At 39.0% G+C, this 22933-nt stretch overlaps 1 protein-coding gene across 3 annotated transcripts; it reads left to right on the plus strand.

Moving 5' to 3' along the window:
• Positions 1–305: 305 nt before the first annotated feature.
• On the plus strand, positions 306–21442 carry eif4h (eukaryotic translation initiation factor 4h; the record flags this gene model as incomplete). 3 transcript variants are annotated; one of them, XM_079823895.1, is made up of 8 exons in its annotated part: positions 306–407; positions 10324–10511; positions 10765–10829; positions 11097–11190; positions 16478–16549; positions 18341–18499; positions 19690–19805; positions 20948–21442. In XM_079823895.1, exons 1-8 carry the CDS (start codon positions 343–345, stop codon positions 20951–20953), a joined length of 765 nt encoding a protein of 254 aa, XP_079680021.1. In that variant the 5' UTR covers positions 306–342. The 3 variants fall into 3 exon arrangements, with proteins under 3 accessions (XP_079680021.1, XP_079680020.1, XP_079680022.1); XM_079823896.1 differs by having other exon boundaries at positions 328–407; positions 16478–16567; XM_079823894.1 differs by lacking the exon at positions 20948–21442 and having other exon boundaries at positions 19690–19829.
• Between the last annotated feature and the right edge of the window lie 1491 nt (positions 21443–22933).

Raw genomic sequence — 22933 nt, forward strand, 5'->3', positions numbered from 1 at the left:
ACCAATGAATCAAAATCCCCACAGCTACAGTTCCTCCAAAACAATTAGCTGTATGGGTAGATCCACGTTAGATCGTGTCTCGAGTCTACTCGCCGTTGCCGAATTTAAAAATCGTCCAAAATCCTCATTAAAAATGCGTATTTATATAAATTCTCCCCAACCAATATACGCACGTTGTATTTTAATATTTTGAACGTATCTCAGCTATCATTATTCAAATGTATTTTATAAAATGTGACGTGTCATGTTTCAGGCACGCAGAGGACAGCTAGACCTCGCAGCCGTATATTTTGGGGTCCTTCCGCGTCAGACTGCTGCTTTCTCTGGACAGCATCTTCGGCAATGGCGGATTACGATAACTACGATGACCGGGATCGGGCTTACGGGAGCTTCGGCGGGGGAAGAGGGTAAGAAACCCCGCATAAGAGGAGCGGTAGAGCATACACGAGAGCGTATATGACGGGAGGACGCGGGTCTGTGCGCGAGAGCGGAGTTTAGCGGGAGCTCGAGCGAGTGTAGGCCACGCAGCGGCGGCGCGCTCCCGCGATGATGAATGGAGGCCGGGCACGAATCTCAGCCCACATGGGCTTCATGTCTCACGGCCGACTGAGCATTTCACTGCCCGTGGACGTTTTGTGAAGCATTCATGCTCGCTTATCTCCATTGCATATGATTATTGACCTCATCATTAGTGTGTTTTAGCAGCGCGACGGCGTGTTTTAGCCCGATCTGCTCTGGGCCTTGAACAGGGTCTGAGTCCCCTCTCTACCCCACTCCCGTTTAGCTACAGTGCTGTTTACGAGGAGTGTTATTCCAGAAATAGCCCGTGGTACTTTCACCTTTTTGGACATGCCCTGTGATATTCTTTAAAATACTTTGGGGAATCGTGTAAATGTCATGTTCATGAATATGAACATGTTTTCTGTTTTATCCCGCGCTTACGTTGTCCTCGGATCTGCAGCTCGAGCCCATGCCCAATGTTTTGCCTCCATCAGGTCAAGCTTTATCGCATACGTGAACTCTGCCTCTCACAGACACGCGTGGCATTTACCAGTTATTGAATATAGAAACAGAAAGCAAGTGTTAACCTGGTAAAACCTGTCAGCACCTTTTTGGGCTCCCTGATCATGACACATACATATATGCATACATTATTTATTATATATAAATAAATAAATACATCCGCGCACACACACACATATATATATAAATATATATATATATATATATATATATATATATATATATATATATATATATATATATATATATATATATATATATCTCTGGAAAAAAGTATGAGACCAAGTGGTCACTTCATTTTTTCCAGAGCTCTGTGTATGTATGTATATATACATACACACACACACACACACACATACATACATACACACATACACACACACACAGAGCTCTGGAAAAAATGAAGTGACCACTTGGTCTCATACTTTTTTCCAGAGATAGATTATATATATATATATATATATATATATATATATATATATATATATATATATATATATATATATATTAGGGCTGTCAATTGATTACAATTTCTTTAATAGCACCTTTGACTGTGATTAATCGCACACTTATCGTGAAACTAAGCATGTCATTTATCTTCTTAAACACATTAATTTTGTCATCTTTTGCTATATCCAGCAAAGCAAACAATCAGACCGAAGGGTGATTCTCACTAAACTGTATTCTCTGCAAGCTTCAAGGATCACTGGAGACTCCAAAAGGACACCAGATAACCAAATATAAGGAGTCCATATAATTTTATTATATAATAAATGTTACACACCTACGCATCCACGAAAACAAACATTACAGCGGCGATACTGAACAGGACCACACAGAGAAGCCAAACCTCCTAAATCAACCGCTTTTGACTGCATAAACCTACGATTACTAAACACAACAACGTACACATGACAAATAAAACATCAACTTTCCTGAGTGTGTGTGGAAACGACGCAAATGTACTGAAATGTGTATGTATATGATCGCAGTGTGAGATCAGTGATTGAGAGAACGCACACACACACACACACGGTTTGTCGCATCAGACACTTGCGCGTTTACTGTACGACTCCGGTACGTCACCAAATTTGCTCTCTTCAGAAACAATGGCAGAGCTCGTGTTTTAAAGCAAAGCACGCTGGAATGAACAATTCACTAAAATGCGATGTGAGTCTCTATTCTCTCTGATATGTCTGATGTAATCAGCCTGGCCTTCTTTGCATTAGCACTGTTTTGGACTGTTTGAATGATTTCGATTTCTGGATCACTGAAAACTTTCCCAGAGTTTAACGTTTTTTTTTAATGTCCTGATCACAAACAGAGAAGCAGAATCGATTATAGAGTTAAAATGGAGATGTCCTCCTGCCAGGGTTACAGGTGATTGTGATAACCTCCAGACTTCTAACATCATCGACTGCGTGGCGAAAAGTATGTGAATGACGCAGCTTCACATACATCTGTATTTTTTTTGTTGTTGCGTTAATTGCGTTAAATTATGCGTTAAAGATGACAGATATAATATATATAAATATATGCATGCATGGGATTCGACCCCCCCCCCCCCCTTCTGGTCTATGTATCCCTGCCTCTGCTGAATTATTTCTACTCAACAAACCACCAACAGAGCATATAAAATACCAAAAATAAATAAAATTTTTTTTAAAACATCAAGTAAAAACGCTGCAACATCACAATACAAACAACAATAAAATCAGACACAGACTTTAACTGTTAGCGCTCCCGCTTGGAGACTGTCTGGGATTCGTGATCCTGTTTCACGCGCATTCAAAGCTTCATGCGAAGCTTTTCAGGAAGTCATTGTGCACCATTCATCTATTTCAGAGTGACCGAATGAGATTAATACAATGTTTCTGCTCACTCTATTGTGACCTAATGCAGATTTTAGCAGACGCATAAATGTATTATGAGAAGTTTACCATCACCGTTAAGTAGGAATCATTACGCAATATTGAAGGATAGGCAGATAATCGTCTTTCTGCGAAAGATAGTTAATATTTGAGGTAAACGTGAATGCATATTTCTCTAAATGTGCACACTTTTGGACTAGCGAGCACTGTGATCAAAAACGAATGGGAGCAAACAGTTGTTCAGAATAACTATAACTACCGATTGATTTTGCATTCCAATCAGAAATTAAGAATTATTAGCGTAATTTGTAAATAGTTATAAAAAAGAATCGAAGCTATCTAATACTTCAAAGCTCAAGGTTAAATCAGAATATTTATTGCTAAAATGTTACTGTAATAGCTGCCAAAAAATAGGCTATATGGCTCCACTGTGGTGTGTGGTTTATTTTCAAGGGGAAAAAACCTTTTCAAACCACCCCCCCCCCTCGGTTTTTGTCACAAATCGTACCATATATATATATATATATATATATATATATATATATATATATATATATATATATATATATATATATATATATATATATATATAGTATAAATGATACGCCTTCCTAGAGGGCAAAACAAGGCTTCCTCTGCTGACTGCGTTATTTTAAGTAACGTACCAAGTTGATAATTACCAAATTCACAATATACACCTTACTGATGATGCACACTATATAATACAGGGCAAGCAGATGCAGCCAGAATATCAACACAACAGCCTAACGTGCACGCTAAGCACTTTCCCATAGAAAGCCATTTAAAGGCCCACTGAAGTGCGTTGAAAAGCACAGCATTATTCAGTGTGTCGACGTAATTTCCGCTGAAACGGGAAGACGGTGGGACACAGAGCAGCTCCCCCCTTTTTTTAAAATGGCCAATAGTGTTTGCTTTATATCACAGCTCGGCCAGAGCCGTTGAGCTCGGTAAAGCTGCACTTTCCTTCTCCAAATCTCCTCCCAGTTTTCTAGTACAGGTGAAATTTACCACTTGAGAATATATCGATTTTTAAAAATCTGTGAATCGATGCAAATCTGCAGGAGATGAAGCGTTTTCCCATTAAAAACCAATGTAAATGATGCTTAACGTGCGGTTTAGTGCGTTACTGTCATATTCTGGACTCCTCTGGTGGCTTGTATATAGCATTGAATGCATCATCAGTATGGTTGTACGGAGTTTGATCTTTTAATATCATTTTCTTAGTGCATTAAGACACTTTAAGTGTTTTAGTGATGAAATACTGCAGCAGGGGCTGTCTTTTGTGGCCAACACTTGCAGTTTGTTCACACACCTTTGGTTTTCTGCTTTTGAGAGGTGATTTCAATATAAGTGGCGTGAAAAATGGACAAATTTCACGATTCTATTTTGATTCACAAGCTTGCTATTCGATTTTGATTCTTTTCAATATTTATTATTTTGGATTTATGTCAGGTACAATACATGGCACATTTTCTCAGGGAAATCTCTGAACTTATGCTGTAAACTATGGGAGTCAGTTGTAGCCTACTATAATATTGAAGGTAAAAATTAACTGATTTGTGACAAACACTTAAATTACACTCAATTATGTTTTGTTATAATATTAACTTTACAATTACATAATCATATTTCTACTCCAATTCGTTTTTTGATATATAAACATTTAAATGGTGGCGGTCATAAAAACTTGCCAGATTTATTCATGCATGCATTAAATATTGAAGAACATTAAAAATGATAATGAATATGTAATGTGGTGCATATTTAGCAAAATGCTGCTCTAGAGAAATTTTTTCGGGCTGACTATGGAGTTTATGGACTCTGGATATGTTTTTTCTGAGGTAAATATGACGTTTACAAGCGGTTTTACTGACGTCTTTCTGCGGTTGAAACTCTTGAGCGATTCCATGTGACATGATATGGATTTCGGTAAGTTTTAAGTTGATCTTTTAACGTTAGGGGTGTAACGGTACACAAGTTTTTACTTTTTAAACTATTTAAAAGTTTGTAAATTATTTTTTACAATAGTGACGGTTCCCCCTGCCGTACCGGAGGTCCTGTACCAAAACGCATCGGTACGAATACATGTACCTTTAACACACCTTCAGATGCTCATTCATGTTTATTTTGCGCTGTAACTGGTATTAGGACGGAAGAGAAGATCAGTTCATGTGCGCTGCCGCTTCTCTTGAGCTGAGCTGCGCCAGAGCGATCTCACGCCACAATAAAATGGATGTAATATGAGACGTTGTTTCATATCAATAGTAACAAAGCACAAGGATTATTGCGATTTTACTGGATGAGAGGCAAATTGATATCTGTTTGTATAAATGGCCAAATATGGACTGGTTTATTGGTCTGTCATAAGTATATGGGTCAGGGTCCCATGGCATTTCCATCTGGCCGCTGTACCGCCACAGCACTAAAAGGTTTTGATGTCATATGGGTTTTTGGGGTTGATGTTTTCTGTGTCCCCTGTAGCATTTGCTGTGGACAGCACAGATCTGAAGGGCCCAGGTGGAGCAGAGATCATGTGCTCGTCTCAGGCCTCAATCCGACACCAGAGGAATGTCTCTGGCCTACTGGATCCCAGCGGAAGCTCACACAGATTTGCTTTGCATGGAATTTTATCTACCGTTGCAGACCGAAAATAAATTAACATACTGCGAAGATGCATTTTCTTCAAAGCACTTTCCATCTGTCAATTAGCTATTTTCACTTTTTTTTCAATATGACATTTGGCCATTTTAAGAATATTGGCATCAGCTGATAACTGAGAAGTGTTAGTACACCCCAGTTTCAAAATGAACAGAAGCCTTGTCAACAGATCATGCTAATTTTTATGTTTCAATAATTCCACTGAAATTACTCCGTTGTAGTCTTTCTTCCGGGAATAAATGCATCACAATATTCCTCATTTAAATGATTTCCCCCTAAGGTATGCACAGAATAAAGGAGTGAGGACTGGTTGAGTTGCATTAGTGGTGTGTTGAAACTTGAGAGGCTATGGTAAGGGGGTGTGACATTTCCGAAATGCTTTCGAAGCCGTTGACCAATCACAACACACTGGTCCAGCTGACCAATCAGAGCACACTGCTTTTCAGAAGGAAGGGTTTCAGACAGGAACTAAACAGACAAGTAAAAAGTTGAGTTTCATATTTAAAGCATTTTGTTTTTGTTTCAATATTTTTTAGCATCATTATTTATGCGTTATATTTGTGATGTAAATGCATTTACACCAAATTAGAGCATTAATAGCCATAAATATAAATATAAATGTGTATATATATATATATATATATATATATATATATATAAATGCTTCAAATGCAGCTCACACACACATATATATATTAAATCCTACATTTTGAAAATAAAAATATAAAAGAGGCTCTCAAACATCCATTTAAGCGTGCGTGTTTATTTTAGTACTTCCGCCAGTGAAGCAACATACTACAGCCTGTGAAACCATTTAAATAAATATCAGTAAATAATGGAAATATAAATAATATAAGAAAGTTAAATATTAGTTAACATATTTGTTTTATATTTCCCCACAGAGGTGCTCATATGCCGCTTTGGGCTGTAAGGGATGTCGGACACGAGCAGGAAAGAGCATAGTTTTTCTAATATCTTCGTTTTCTCTGATGTTCCTGACACTTTTAGTAAAATGTGAAGAGTAGGGCTGACTATTGTTCAAAATCTTTCGATCCGGTGCCAATCGATACCTGTTCCTAACGATACTTTTTCCGATACCATGTTTTAAAATCCATTTCAACATCAACAAAAATACATTAAACACAACTTTTATTTTTCACCTTAATTAAAACAAATTCTGGGAACACTTCTCACTCAGGGTAACATTATTAATAAAACTGGTTGTGCTTTTTGTAAGGGTGCTCCGATCAGGATCTTTGAAGCCGATCATCGATCACAGGAGGCAGCATCTGCCGATACGATCACCGATACCGATCTCTTTGAAGCCTTCTTTTTATCATGTAGAATTATTTAAAGGGAGTTTTACAGACGTTCATTCAGGGCCTGAATTTTATTTCTGACAATGGGGCTGACAATGAAAATTTTATTTTTTATCCCCCCCCCCCCTTAGGTGACTTGTCATATAAATGTAAATAATTATCTCAACTAAATATTGGATCATGCAGTGCATTTTTGTTTTTAAAGACACATTTTCAGGTAGGTCTAACATTAGTATTGAGGTAAGAAATACTAAAGACATTTAATAAGGAATCAAATGTTTTTATTAATATGGGTCTTCCCTGAATAAATTAAATTAGATTAATCCTAACCCTTAAGGTTGCAAAAGTTAGTCATTCAAGAGCAGTGAGTGTCATAAAGGTTCATCAAACAACACAAGACAAAGAGAAACTCAGAGACCGCAGCAGTTTATTCGACTGCTGTCACTTTAAGAGCGAACACGGATACGGTTACATACAGTTGCACATGTTCAATGCAAAGTCACGACGGGGTTTACGTGCATACTTGTCAAGACGGTAATTAAGTACATACATTTGTGTGTATTTGACCATTTCAGCGCAATTTGTTCTCACAAGCTTTTTGTGAGATGGCCTGTGTGTGTGTGTGCGGAGCAGTTTGAACACTGGCAAGACTTAAAAATAAATGCAAATGATAAACTTTAGTGACGATGCGACACTGCCTCGATTGTGCAAAGTGGCAAATCCTGTGTCAACTGTGCAGCTCGATTTTAGTGCAGATGCGATGCGCTGATGTGAAGCCATTTGAGCATTTTGAGAGGGAAAGAGAGAGCGCGCGCCTGTTTGTGAACTTGCGTCTCACTGAAAGTTTTCCTTTTGCGCCTTTGGTTGCAATACTCCTATCGCATATGTTGCACTTTGCTGACTCGGCATCCACTTTTATAAAGTGTAGCCACATTTTTGACCTCTTTGGCATTGTAAAACGACGCCGTAGAACACATGAGAAAAAACAACTACACTTGTGTTGTGTGACTGCGAGTATCTTCCGAAATCCTCCCCGTCACGTGGTGGTGGACAGCCAATCGCCGGTGCTTTAGGTCCTTACATGCAAGTATGCTACAGGCTCACACAGACACAGCCGCTTGGCTTTTGGCACCGAAAGATAAATAATTTTTCGATACTCATAGTATCTGAGTTTTTCATTCGATACCATAAAAGTATCGCCTTTCGGTGCCCAGCCCCTAGTGAAGAGCGAACTTATCTTCCGCAGGGTCAAGAGCTTTAGGCTTTGTTTGACTACTGCAAGAGAAAGCGAAGCTAAAAATCTCTGGCGTGTATGAAATGCTCTTTACACACAAACATGACGCACCTCAAGTCTAATAACAGGCAAAAACTGGTGTTAAATAGAATTTGAAGTAAACTGTATCTGTCCTACACCGATTTCTACTCTACCACAGTAAATGATGGGAATATACTCCTTATTAAAAGCAAACAAATGGAAGAAAAGTGTATAATCCGCTGTGAGAGACGTAAATGAAGATTTTGGGAAATAAATAAGAGATTCCATGTCCAGTAGAATAAAATGGAGTAAGCCTATTGTGAAATTCCTGGAAAATCGGGTGGCCAGATCGCAAAACGCAGACAACGCTTAAATTTGGCTCACCTCACAAAGCCTCCCTCTCGTTCGGCATTAAACCATATGTTTCCATGGCTGCGATGTAACATTTAATTGCAAACCTATTAGGGATGCACCGAATATTCGGCCACTGAAAATTTTCGGTTTTCGGCCGAAAGACTTTTATCACCGAAACAACACGGCCGAAATGTTGTGATGACGCAAACAGAAACTGCGACCTGCACGTGCTTGTCTGAAGCAACTTGTCCGTGGTGAGGACGTATTTCAGTATATCTGAGAAACACCCACGTCTGCTCCATGCTCAAGCACTGACAGCGAGAGCTCATGTTCTCGATGAGAAGAGGAACAGACTTCACTGTGAAACCCAACGGTTTCCGAATGCAATCTTTAACAGTGGCATGTTTTAAGCGCGAAAAACACTTCAATCCGAGTTCCCACACCAACATCGATCAACATGTATCACGAAATTCAAGTGATAAATGCCGTTTTGACGCTCTTTAATGTGGCATCACTGATCACATCACAGTTCAAGCGGAGGCGCGCGCGCGTGAACGCGATCATCTGTGAGCGCGATCCATCATCTCTTCCTTAAGAATAAACATGAATGAACATCTAAGGTGTGTTGAGGATACATTAACTTACTGTCATGTGTATTTTATGTGGTGTAATCGCTAAATAAGTGTTTCAACGGAAAGACGTCAATATAACTGCTTGTAAACTAAACAATGTCATGTAACTTTAGCATCACATTTACCTCAGGCAGTCATTCAGTGTCCACAGAATTTTATTCACTAGAGTAAATCAACTTTCACTAAATATAAGCTCTATATTAGCCGTTATATTCATTATATTCAACTTAGCCTGTTAATGATATCTTGATTATTTCATGTATGTTAAATAAACCTGTCATGAATTATACACAGACACTGTGTATAAATGATTATATTTCAACAACGAATTGGATAAAAAACTATTTTATAATCAGATTTAGAAGTTATTGCAAAAACTGCCTTTTGTGAAGTTTACATGTTTGTGTACGATGTTATTTGAGTGTTGATTATTAGACCTAATGCACCTGTTCTGAATGCACTTTCTTGTAGTAGTCCTACAGAGAAAAATTTAAAATGCACTAGACCTAAATGTACTTTGTTTATGAGAGAACAATTCATTTGAAAACCTTTCTGTAGGCCTGTACATTATTATTTAATGTAAAAAAAAAGTGGGGTCAAGTTAAACATTTTAGTTAGAATTTTATTTTATACTGTGAATTGTTGCAATGTGCTAAATAAATATTGGCATAATTTGTAATTGATTTATTCTTTGAAACTTTAATATAAATTTATGCAATTGCAATGTCTTGATTTTAGTAAAGTTAGTAAACAGTCATAACCATAAATGCAATGGTACTAATAATTGGCATAATTTCTTTCGGAGTTTCGGTTTTCGGTTTCGGCCAAGAATTTTCATTTCGGTGCATCCCTAAAACCTATTATTTATTTTGAAAATAAAGCTTTGTGCTTCACTCGTGTCATAATATTCACATAAAACAGCATTCAAATACCAAAAAAAAAAGTGCTACTCAGCACACATGTCATTTAGGAGAAATGCAGGATACTCTTCAGGGAAAACGCCTAGTGTGTCCGTCTGTCCGTCCATCCAGCACTGCATTCTGCTTCTCGTTCATGTGAGGTGTTTGTCATGTATGATGCAAAACCATCGGATCAACCGATGATCTGCATTATAGATCAATCATTTACCTGCATTCTGTTATTTCTAGAAGTTGTTATAGCTGACCAAGTTGTTTGTTTTTGGACCACAGACCCCGAGGTGGAGGAGGCCCAGGTGGACCCCGAAAGCAGAAGGAACTTCCCACAGAGCCGCCCTACACGGCGTACGTCGGCAACCTGCCCTTCAACACAGTGCAAGGAGACATAGATGCCATTTTCAAAGACCTCAGCGTCAGGAGCGTTCGACTAGTCCGAGACAAAGAGACAGACAAGTTCAAAGGTGGGCTGCTCTGTGCCACACAGTGCACGTTTAATGAGGGGCATTGTTTGCTTACTACTCATATTTGGTTTTAGGAATCCCCCAAGGGTTAAACTTTGTGCTGCAGGCATGAGTTATACCTCAAAATGTGTGAATGAACGTGGCTCAAGCAATGGCCAGGTCATGGGTTTGATCCTGAAGGAAACTGCATGCTGTTAAAACGTTATTTGAAAGTATCAAATCAATTAAATGGTCAATTGTTTTCTTGCTCCAGGTTTCTGTTATGTAGAGTTTGATGACTTGGAATCTCTAAAAGAGGCTTTGACGTATGATGGCGCTGTAAGTCACTTAATTACACTATTTATTCAGTTGTTTTTTACTATCATCAAAGGCAGAATTAATGAAGGGGGGGGTTATGTGTCATCATTATGACTGGAAATGCACCGTTCAATAGTTTGAGGTCAGTAAGCAGTGAAGCACCACTGTTGTAGAAACATTGCAGAAATGAGAATACAGCTTTGGTGAGCGTTGAAAGCGACCCCAAACTTTTGAATGGTAGCGTACGGTTTTGATATATTGTGTATTCCTGATTTTGTGCTTTCACAGCTACTAGGCGACCGATCTTTGAGGGTGGATATCGCAGAGGGCCGAAAGCAAGAACGTGGCGCCGGAGGCTTCGGCTTCCGGAAAGACGACAGAGGTACTGTGTGTGTGTGTGTGTGTGTGTGGGATACTCCTGACATTCATTAGCACAGTCTTTTATCTTACACTTCTGTTAGTGCTGTTTACTCACACTGGAGCATGTGGTTCTGTTGGTATTTGTGTATGTTGTAAGTTGTTTCTCTTTCAATCTCAGGAAAATGAGCAATGCTAGGGCTGGTGGTCCGGTTTTATTTGCAGAGGAATTGTCAACCGGTAGATATCCTGTCACACTCTGTATAGTGTATCGCATAATTTATAATTAAAATATGATAATAAATTGTGGTACCCAATTTTAAACTCATCACATCCAATAGTGAAAGTTGGCATGAAATGGCATTTCATCCTATGGACCATTTTTACAGACTGGGATGCGTTTCCACAGTTAAATCTTGCATATAACTTGTATATAATTGTTTTTAATTGAATGTAGGCCTGTCGTGATTGGTCGATACAATCGACTGCGTCAACGCTGGTAATTAGTTGATGTCAATATTTTTAGTCAACTGGGTAAGTTGGGTACGATATGAAATTGTATTAGTACCAGTACTTTAAAAACGACAGCACTCTAATATGAGCTGTATTTCTTAATCTGCGTCAATGTGTGACAGCAGGAGTGAGGACGTGTGTGTGTGTACTTCAACCGTTCACTAAACAATGGAAGCAGAACAGGCCAATGTATACACGCAGCTCAGGAAAAAGAAAGCAACAGAAAAGTGCCCAGCCGCGCACACGCCTTTCACTCAGACAGTTTGCAACACCAGTTTCGAGGATTATTGGGTTTGAATGGTAAAAAATCTGTAAAAATGCACGTCCTGGCGAGTATTCGGGTAAACGCGTCGGATATGTCGTTAGTGAACGTATACAGAGTTGAATGAGAAATCGGGTGTTGAATTTGAATGAATTTGGTCCGTGCAGCTCTTAAAGGGCCGGACCTAATATTCTGTGTGAAGCAGGGCAGGGCAGGAACATGCCGGCCAAGTGAGTTTTTAAGGTTTTTTAACCCTAAAACAATGATAAAACAATCAATAGTAAGTTCTGTCGTATAATTCAGTTACTTTTACTGTTTTTTTGCCATGGTATCGGTATTGAGGTATTTTAGTCTGGTATCGTATCGAAGTCATAATTTTGGTATCGTGACAACACTATTCTATATAAAACGTATTTGCTTATTCTCTTTTTTTATGTTGGTTTACAAACTTGTACTTTTTTTCTTTTTTTCTCTAGTCTAGTTTTACATTTTGTCAAGGGCTTGTTTACATTTATACTTTCTTATATAGTACACTACTGAAGGCCAACGTTGCAAGTTAAATTAAATGTTTTTAAGTAAAATTGTTGAAAATTATTGTGATAAATTAGTCGATAGATTGATAGATTAATCGAAATAAAAATAGTCGTTAGTGGCAGCCCTGATTGAATACACATTTGTGTTATACTACCTTGGCATTAAATGACAGAATACAGCGGCTGAGGGAGTGACGGGACGGCAAATTTGGCATAATCTTTCTCTCTTCTGAAGTTTATCCACCAAGTTTATGACGACTTCTGCGTCTGAAAACCCGAAAATGTTAAAAGGGTCCATTTTCTAAATGCATGTTGTTGTTGTTGTATGTTGTACTAGACTTCTCCAATCATTTAGTTTGCTTAAATCCCGCCCCTCCGCAATCGTCTGCAAACTTGCATTCAATCTACTTCAGGTTTAATCACCGTATACATGCACCCTCATAATGCTATTATAATAGGATTTTGGCAATATTGCGATTAAACTTTACCTCATGTGTAAACAATACTTCAATCAAACTTATGCAATTTTAATTCCAACCATAATCTCAGTAAACTATGTGGCATACATTGATTTTAATCCCAATAAACAAGGCATGTAAACAGCTTAATCGCATTATTACCGCTCTGACTCAAAGTGTGCCTGTTCAAGTGATGGATACATCCATAGAAATGTGTGCTGCATTTGACGTGAGTGGATTAAAACAGTGGCCAGTAACTCATCTGTTGTGTGCAAGGTCATTTTCTCTGTGCATTGGGGTTTGTGAAGAGTAGAGTGCAACAGTCGGGGTCTGGAAAAACTCCTTTCATTTTCTCCATAGGGAAATTGATTTTGAACGATTACTATAAACCTTTAAAGGTGCAGTGTGTAGTATTTATGAGGATCTATTGACAGAAATGCAATATAATATACATAACTATGTTTTCAGTGATGTATAAAGACCTTACATAATGAAGCGTATTGTTTTTATTACCTTAGAATGAGCCATTTCTATCTCCATACACCGCGGGTCCCTTTACAGTGAAGTCGCCATTTTGCGCCGCCATGTTTCTACAGTGGCCCTAAATGGACACACTGCTCTACGGAGCGCTAGTCCTCTCTGCTGTCTCCGACGACGACTTCTTTGTCCTGTGTCGGCCCCGTAGCGTCTCTGTGCTTCGAAAGGGAGGGGTGATCGATTGGTGGTTGCAATTCACAACCTAACCACTATATGCCACCAGAATTTACGCACTGCACCTTTAAAGACAGCCCTGCTGTGAGCTACAAGGTTGTTAATTGATGGTATTTCTGAATACCAGAAGCTGATAGTCCACATTATCTCAGCTTATTTTTAAAATTGTTTCCTGGTTTTAAAACTACATTACCCATGATGCTGTACAGAAAATTAAGTCGATCTCTCTACGCTCTCAAAATACTGACATTTTTCTACATGTATGCATATTTTGCAATAAACTTGTAAATATAGTTTTTATAAATATAATCAACATTTGTAAACGAGTCATTTCTCCATTGTTTTTATTATGCTGTTCACAATGCTTCATGGGATTGTAGTTCTTCCCCTCGCTCAAGCCGTTAAGTACACAGTCTTGAACTTTTTGTCCGATTTTTAAATACTTTTTATCGTCAAATCAAAGTTTGTAATGTTATGATCAGGGCTGGGGATTTTTCTAGACTGTTAGTCATTAATTTAAGCCATCAGTCGACTAATCGAGTGTTTGTATTGATAACCCATAAATCATAATAATGAGCCTTAAATTGCCTATATATAATACATGGCCTAATCAGCGCTCAAGCCCACGCATAAAGCACACCACAGCGCACAGGCAAACATAATGATTATGAATGCGGCGTGAAAAAACAGCAAGGAGACTGTCTGTCTGAACATTTTAATAATTTTATAGTCTCTGCTGCCGAAAACACAGAAAACATTCAGTTGACGATTCTGTGTCTCATCTCTGCAGTTGTGGATGCGCAGGGTATGCACGTTTCACGATTACATAATCTGAGAATATTTGTTTTCCACATGACTTGGTTAATTTAAAAGTAGACATTTCAATCTTTCTATAGATTATTGGCTATATTTCTCATGTCTGTGAGGCAAGTGTACGCTGAGTTTTGGTTCAGTTATGTGCTCAAGTTCACTGAGAACGAGACGACAAAGCGCATCCTGATTGTTTTCATTATTTTACAAAATCACGTTTTGTTGTTATTGCGAGTTTACAGAAATAAAAGTTGACCATTTACAGTTTGCATTACTCCTGCATGACCAAAAATGAACAGAAATGAGTATTTAGTGCACATGTATCTAGGTTAATGTTAGAGCGAGCGGACATGGAAAGTTGCTACTACTTGCATGTTTCAAGGAATAAGCCATGTTTGAGGCCGATGAATGATGGCCAAATGTTTGGATTTCCTGGCGTTAACGATCTGTCCGTCACAGGCTGTGTGATTTCACCACTTCTTGTGGAGTTTTGTTTCTGCGACTAAACGACTAAGACAATTTTGGTCGGCCAGGCCTTTTCTAGTGGACTAACAGTTAGTCGACTATTAGTGGGGCTGTGTATTGCCAAGAATCTGGCAATTTATAATGCGTATCACGATACAGAGATTACGATACGATATATTGATATATATTGCGATATTGTAAGAATGGCAATATATTGCGATTTTATTTCTTTTTTGTGGTTTTTTTTATTTAGAAAGATCTCATTTAAAAGAATGCATAACCTGACAAGTAACTATTTTATTTAATTAATACAGTGTCATTTATATCACTAAATCACTATTTTGTGCAAAGTGACTGCAGGATTATTTTGCAAAAAAAATGACACTTGTCAATTTCCTTAGTGGTTTCTTTATAGCTGAAGCCAAAATGAGTCCTCACTTCATCTCTGTATACCGCAGGAGTTGAATAATTCTATCGTTTTGTGAGCTGGGTTTGCTAATGCTAACACTAGCGATGCACGCATCTGGACCTTGCGCTTCTCCGGTGACGTTCTGAGATAACACTGCCATCTAGCGGCTGGGTTTTATACAGTCTGTGGTTTAAACCGAACACAAAGCCATGAATCTTGGATGTAAGTAAATAAATATATAAATATCGATAGTGTTTTTGAGAATCGATACAGTATCGGCAAACATAATATCACGATATTCGCGTGTATCAATATTTTGCGAAAAAGTGGGCGGGCACTTGGTAAAAATAACCACACTTCTTGGCGAATAATCAGAAAAATTTAAATTGCATGCAAACTGGAGTGAATACTTTTGCTTGTCATGTAAACAAACACCTTACTCTTGATATTGTAAAAAATCACATTATTGGTCCACATGACAAAGTAGTCATTAGGAATATAAATTGTTCACGGTTGCTAAAAAACCTAGAATTAATTCGATGGCATGTTATTGTGCATATCATGTGTTTTACAATGTGCATGCCACATTCTATCAAATTTGCCATTTCATAGTGTTTTCCTGTTTGTTTGTTTTTTACTCCAGCTGTTTTAGACTTTTGAGTAATTTTAATATGCAGATATGTGATATTGTGACATGTCATAACCAAGGTTTTGGCCTTACCACCAGCCCCTAATCAATGCTCAATAATACCTGATGTCTTCTGTCTCTTATTAACTGTTCTGCTTTGTTTTATTGTATATTGCTGCAAAACTTCACTGCTCATACTACACAAACGGTGCATTTCTTTATCTGGGCTTCCCGCAGTCATTGTTCATGTGTACATATTTCATCTTCAGAACTTTTTCTTCTTTTCTGTGTGTTTCACCCCTCAATAGAGAAGCTCTTTCTAGCTCTCTTTCCTTCCCCTCTAACAAACGGAGTGCTTTCCGATAGGCTACACTTTCCTGTCCAGCTGGTGTCTTCCTGTGCGCAGTGTTGGCAGATGATCTGATTGGTTCAGTAGAAGCGTTATCTGGGTGGGCCTCTCTTTCACCCTGATCTCGCCTTTTGAATTGTTGCCCCTATTAAACAGCCCCCCTGTCCCTTTCAGGCCGTGGTGGCTCACGTGGGGCCAGAGGAGGGGGACGTGACCCCAGAGACGACTTCGACCAGTCTGGAGGAGGTGCGCCGAGTGAAATGGGCAAGAATTCGATCCATTGGGTTTAAGCTTTTAGATCTTTTTTTGTTTGTTTTTTTTGTGCAAGAATCTGAGCACAAGTCTGTGGTATGCTTTTACCGCAGATATTTCAGAGGTGTTCCTCATTTTGTGGAAATGAACAGAAAACATGTTTACAAATTAATACACTCAATGAACGCCTAGTAAGCAAGGGAGCATGAAGAAAAGTAAGCCTTAGGTTTATGTGACGTTTTAGGACAAGATTAAAAATGAATTTAATAACCCTCTACACACACCTTGGCAATAGAATCGCCGTTGGCTAGTACATGTTCTTTTGTTTACTCGCCAGGCTGATATACTATTTTATTCCACCGAATCAGCTTATTTTTGTAAAATGGCACAGCTTTTTAAAAATCTGAACGTACGCTCTTAACATCAGTCAATCAAGCATTATATTATGATAATCGAGCACTATTTAATGATAAACTTTTGAAATTAGAACTAAAATAACCGTACGAATGCATATTTGTTATTTTAACTGAACTTAGGACTGGTGATGGTGCTTACGATATTGTTGGTCATTCAGGGTTTCTGTAAAAATAAATAGGTAATAGAGAATAGTAATTATTATTAAAAGATGATAATTCTACGCACTAAAGATTAATGAGCTGCTAGGTTCAAGAATATTAATCACGTTGTCAGCGTTCACCCAAACTGATTTGCTGAAATCAAAACAGTGAAGGTAATGGATGAGCGCCAGCCAATGAGATTGCCATTTGCGCTTTAGTTCCGCCCACTACCGGAGAAACCGGCATATGTTCTACTTGTTCTTAAAAGCTGAATAATTCCAAATGAACAGGAAAATACAACAAAGAATATTGTTTACATGTGGTGTGTTGATTCGGTATGGTATGCAAGACACTCTCGCTCTCTCTCGCTCTCTCGTTGCGTGTGTGAGAAACACAGCTAGTGCTCTCAGCAAAGCGACGGAGATTTGTGCACCTTCACACTAGAGGTTGTAGTACGTCAAATACAGGTACGCTGTGCATCCATTGAGCTGAATTTAAATGGTACAGATCACTCGACGGAGAGCAAAAGTCTCAAGTGAAAATATATCTGTTAATCTGAAAAAATGCTAAATTTATACTTGGCCTCTAACACACACACACACACACACACACACACACACACACACACACACACACACACACTGGCCAGTAAAATCTAAGAATGTATTAGCCAATGGCTGATAATGACATTATTTAGGCACCCGGAGTGAAGATTTACACTCATTGTAGAGGGTTGAGAAATAAGCAAATGCTTAAATATAATTGACATTACTCTATTACAGAAAACATGATTCGTTCTATTTTACAAACTGAGGGAGTAGTCAAAATGAACATGAACCTTATTGAAAAAAAATAACCCGGAATATTTCCAGACATAAATGTAACCCCGCCAGAGGACTTGCGTTATTAGCAGGATACTTTGTATTGTCTGTCTGTGTGTCTTGTTTATGGCTTTTTCATACTTTTCAAGTTAATTTTTGAACATTGATCTCTCAGGGACTCCATCTCATTGCCATCAGTCATGGTTTCAGCGGAGTCTCCCTGCTGCTGTGCAGTCAAATGTCCTCCCTAATTGAAGTTGTCTATAAATACTGATCTAGGATCAGGCTTCTCACTAGTCTTAACTTCTTGCCCCGAGCCTTTCCTGTATTAGTATTTTGGCCCAACTTTGCAGTGGAATGGGAGAGTGACGCACGAGTTAGTTACACGCTTCTTTTTCGCCCCACAGGATTTAGAGATGACGACTTCATGGGTGGGAGGAGTCGAGGAGGCGGTCGCCCTGCCGACAGAAGGGGGGGTGGAGCTGGAGCTGGAGGCGGAGGCATGGGACGCTTCAGAGAGGGACCTCCTCGCGGAGCCTCAACAGACTTCAGAGAACCTTCTGACGGTGTCACAGATTTATTCATTTTAAAAAGCCAGATCCCTTCATGGCCCGTTAACTCTTGGTATTAAGATGTGTTTTGCTTGATCGGATCACAAGTGGAAAAGGGAGACACATTCCCGTTTACACCTGGTGTTTTAATCCGTCTTTTTTTGACCACTTCTGTCCTGATTTCTTCAAGAACAGGGTCTATGGGCGGGTAAATGAATGGGATATTCAGATCTTTCGATCTAATAGATAAAAAAAGCTCGCGCAATTTGCATATGAGCGCGCCCGGAGACGACGGAAAAACAAACGGAGAGCATCAGCTTTCGTTTCTGCTCTGACATCCGCAAGACCAGCCTAACACTGTGAGTGTGTGTTAGAAATCAGGAATGGTGAGACAACTTGTGCTTGGTACGTTTTCCGTCTTCAAACCAAACTTGGGTTTCCAGCTGACTATCCCGTCTGGCTAGTGCACTTCACATAATGCTTATGCATTAGATCAGTAGGCGTTTTTTGTTGCTGTGAACCCATTCAACCACACGAGTGTCTACACTACAAAAGCAATCCAGTCAAACGTGTTTTCGACTACCTCTGGAAGCGGTCAAGCTCTACATTTTAGACCCCATTTACACCTGTATAGCATCATTCACTTGTGATCCGATTGACCAAAACTCATCTTAAAGGGATAGTTCACCCAAAAATGAAAATTCGGTCATTTACTCACCCTCAAGTTGTTCCAAACCTGTATGAGTTTTTGTTCTGCTGAACACAAAAGAAGATATTTTGAAGAATGTTTGTAACCAAGCAGAGAGAGCAACCATTGACTACCATAGTAGGGAAAAAAGATCAAGGCTGTATGAAGCGAAGTAATGTTTTTTTGTACGAAAATTATCCATATTTATGAAGTAAAATATATATACCCACCAGACCACCTTCCGTATTCAACCTACGAAAAAAGTGTAATGCCTCTCGCAGTTCAAAACGCTTGCGCTACGTCATACGCCAGTTACGCTTTTTCCGTAAATTGAATACAGAACTTTTTCTAACTCTCTGGTCTGGCTTTCTCAAGCCAACTTCAAAGTTTGTCATCAAACTTTACACATCTAGTTTATATCTGCCATCATTCTGTTTTAGTCAGTTAAATCAGTTTTAGTTAACTACATTTCACCACAACATCATCTAATGTGTCGATTATGTTGATTTTTCCACAGAGGAAAGAGCGCAGAGACCGAAGCTACAGCTGAAGCCACGTACAGTGGCAGGTCCCCTTAACCAAGTGGCCAACCCCAACTCGGCCATCTTTGGGGGTGCCAAACCCAGGGAGGAGGTAATTCCCAAAGACAAACACTAAGAGACTGCAGCCTCCCTCACCGCTCCAGAAGGAAGGAAAGAAGGGAGGGAGAGAGAAAGAACGGGAGGGATATACGGGGAGGGAAGGGCGAGACACAGGGCAACGACGACAAAAAAACGTGTCATGCCAATGGGAATGCGATATGGCCTCTATCATTCCTACCTGTTAGAGATGAACGGAGTCCCTACTTCTGAATTCAGATCGCGCGGCTATATATTTATTCAACGGGGGAAAAATACACAAGACCACGCCCACATCGATCGACCGTCATGACACCTGCGCACACCAACGAGCAGCTCGTGAATGCATGGCAAAACTGTTTAACAATGGTTTTATGTCCACTTTTGCTTCCCTGTAATTAGTGCCTGCTCTGTACTGTAGTTTCCGTCGGGGGAAAGTTCTTTCACATCCTTGGTGAGATCGGAAAGGTTTTTTTTTTTTTGGAGCTGCTCTCTTAAATGGAACGGAAACTGATTTTAAATGTTTCTTTGGCTCGTTTTCTAGACGTAGACACGCCGAGCCCTTTTATCGTGCGAAATACGATGCTTGGTTTGTGCGCTTTTTACTGCGGGGCAGCTAGCTAACGTTTCCACAGGTTGACATTCAATTCATATTAGCGTTCGCCAAAAGCAGTATTAGGTTTTTTGGATTGAACTACCATAGTTTTGCCTTTTGTTCGTTGGATTTTTCGATGGACTGCACTTTCTTTTGTTGTTGTTGTTGTTTTTGATGTGATTTTCAAAAAAGGCACGAGTTCTTTGACGGTTTCAGACGAGTTTTCCCAATCGAACACGTACGCAAACCCTTGAACGCACACTGGATTGTACATGTGGTGCTTGTCCTCTCCCTAGTCCTTATGGTGTCTGTAAATCGGCGTGTTAAAGCACAACGTAGTCCAGTTGTACAGTCGGGTTTCGGAGCCGTGCATCTTGCGATTTGTTAACCGGTAGATCCACGCGAGTTCGACCCACCGCGATCTTCCCGTTAGTGTTGAATTGATTCTAATATTGCTTTGTCAAAATGTTCATGTGCAAATGTCAACTTTTCACCATCTCCTACATTTGGACCCTGTGTAACCAATGTGTTCTTGTTTTGTTTTATGTTTCCGTTCTCTTAAGAATTAATATCTGTGTCAGTGTGGCTGCATTATTCCGGAAGGCTATACTGGATTCTACTGGCTTTGATCACCATAAAATCTTTCAAAGACTTCTCCCAGTGACGTGCAGGCAGGGGCACGAGGTGCTGGTCTCCTCTCGAATCCAAACGAGCCCTCATCTGATTGGCTTAAAAAGCATGTGGAGGTGGGGGCTCTAGAAAGGGGGCGGGGGCATATTCTTAACTCCGCCTCTGCCTGTCCTCGCTGACTCCTCCCACACGCCTCAAAGAACCCAAACTTGGAGGACAACATCTCCAGGTTGATTTCCCATTGTGTTTAAGGACTTCAAAATATCTCTCTCCCTTTCCAAAGTATCTTTGTGTTTCGAATTTGTAGTCACGCGGATGTAATTGCTGCCGTGTGCTTTTTATATTTTGCTCTTTAAATTTCTTTACTGTATTTGAAAATTAAAACGTTGAGCTTGATTCTTAATTAAACCATTTCACAGTGAAGAGCTCTTTTGAATTCTTGCGTTGTCTTTACGAAAGATTTTCCGAACCTGACCAAATCTGGCTCATCCAGAGCTTTCAGGAACAATGTGCCACATATATATATATATATATATATATATATATATATTTCATTCATTTAGAAGAGCAACATGCATGCATAAGGTTTGGTTGGTGACACATGGGTCTACAGTCTACAGCGACATCCACAGCTTGACGGCAATGTATTTCTTTCCAGGAAAACAAACAAAAAAAGTAGAAACTATGATCCATAACACCATCAGTACTGCCTTTCCATATGAAGCGTATTGAACAAAAATGAACTGCTCGCACATTTCCAGACTCACCGGTGGTGACGCCGGCCGCTGTACTTTCATCTCCTAGTGGATCGAGTGTAGAGTCCTCATGGGAAATCCATGTCGCAACCCTTCTCTTCGCATTTTACTGGATTATGAGGAAGTTCAAAATTGTTTTCTTACTGTACTATAGAGGTCGGCTGTTTTTATTCTTTTGTTTTTCTTTTCATTTTCCTACACTGTTTATGGCAATAAATTGTATCATCTTACAGTGTTTGAGATGAATGTGTTGACATAGGATAATGGGATGAATTTATTCTGTCCTGTGAAGCTGATGTTTGTGTCATTTAAAATTAAAAAAAAAAAAAAGGTTGGGGGGAAAAGTTATTTTACCAAAATTCAACATGGCAGTTGGTTTATCACAGCAGCTTCAAGTTGGGACACAGTCTTATCTTCGTTGGGTTAACAATGGTCTATTCACTGAGTCAAACACAGGAAGTCTTTATTTTCAACATAGGAGACACGTGATGAGTGATTGTTTTGCATATGTAAAGAATAAAAGATTTGATGAGGAGATCTTTGGGTTTGGGGTGTCAAATGATCTAAGTACAAAGAGGACATGGGGAAACAATGCTCTTTATTGGGTGATTCTCACTTGAGAAACTTTTTTCTTTATGGTGAAATATAAAATAAAACTAAGTTCGTTGTAGGATTGATTACAATTTGGAAACGTTCTTCTACTTGGTCAGGGTCGCGCCATATTTAATGTGTGACGGGAATGTAAACAACGCTGTGAGGGGTAGAAATGGTGTTAAATGTATATAGCTTTGTATGCGAATTTGTCAGCTGACAAAACATATTTTTAAAACTACTCTTTTGACAAAAACACCACACATTTTGAAAGTTGTGATAGATTTGAAAACGACGTGATCTAGTAGCGTCACAGCGGAGTACAATCCAAAATGGCGTCTGCCCTGACTCAAATAGCCCATCTCGAATACATTTTTACTTAAGTTAAATTCTGTATTGCAAATTATGCCTAAATGTGTAAATATTTGTATTTGAAATATAAGGTTTAATTAGGTTTTTTGTCATTATAATTCAAAATTATTTGACATTATGAAAATGGCAATTCTGCAAAATACAATGTCTACTTTTTTTATATTATTGGAATTTGGGGTTAACATGTTTTGATGCTTTTCT

The sequence above is a fragment of the Gobio gobio genome, assembly GCF_949357685.1.
Source record: "Gobio gobio genome assembly, chromosome: 8".
Classification (NCBI taxonomy): domain Eukaryota; kingdom Metazoa; phylum Chordata; class Actinopteri; order Cypriniformes; family Gobionidae; genus Gobio; species Gobio gobio.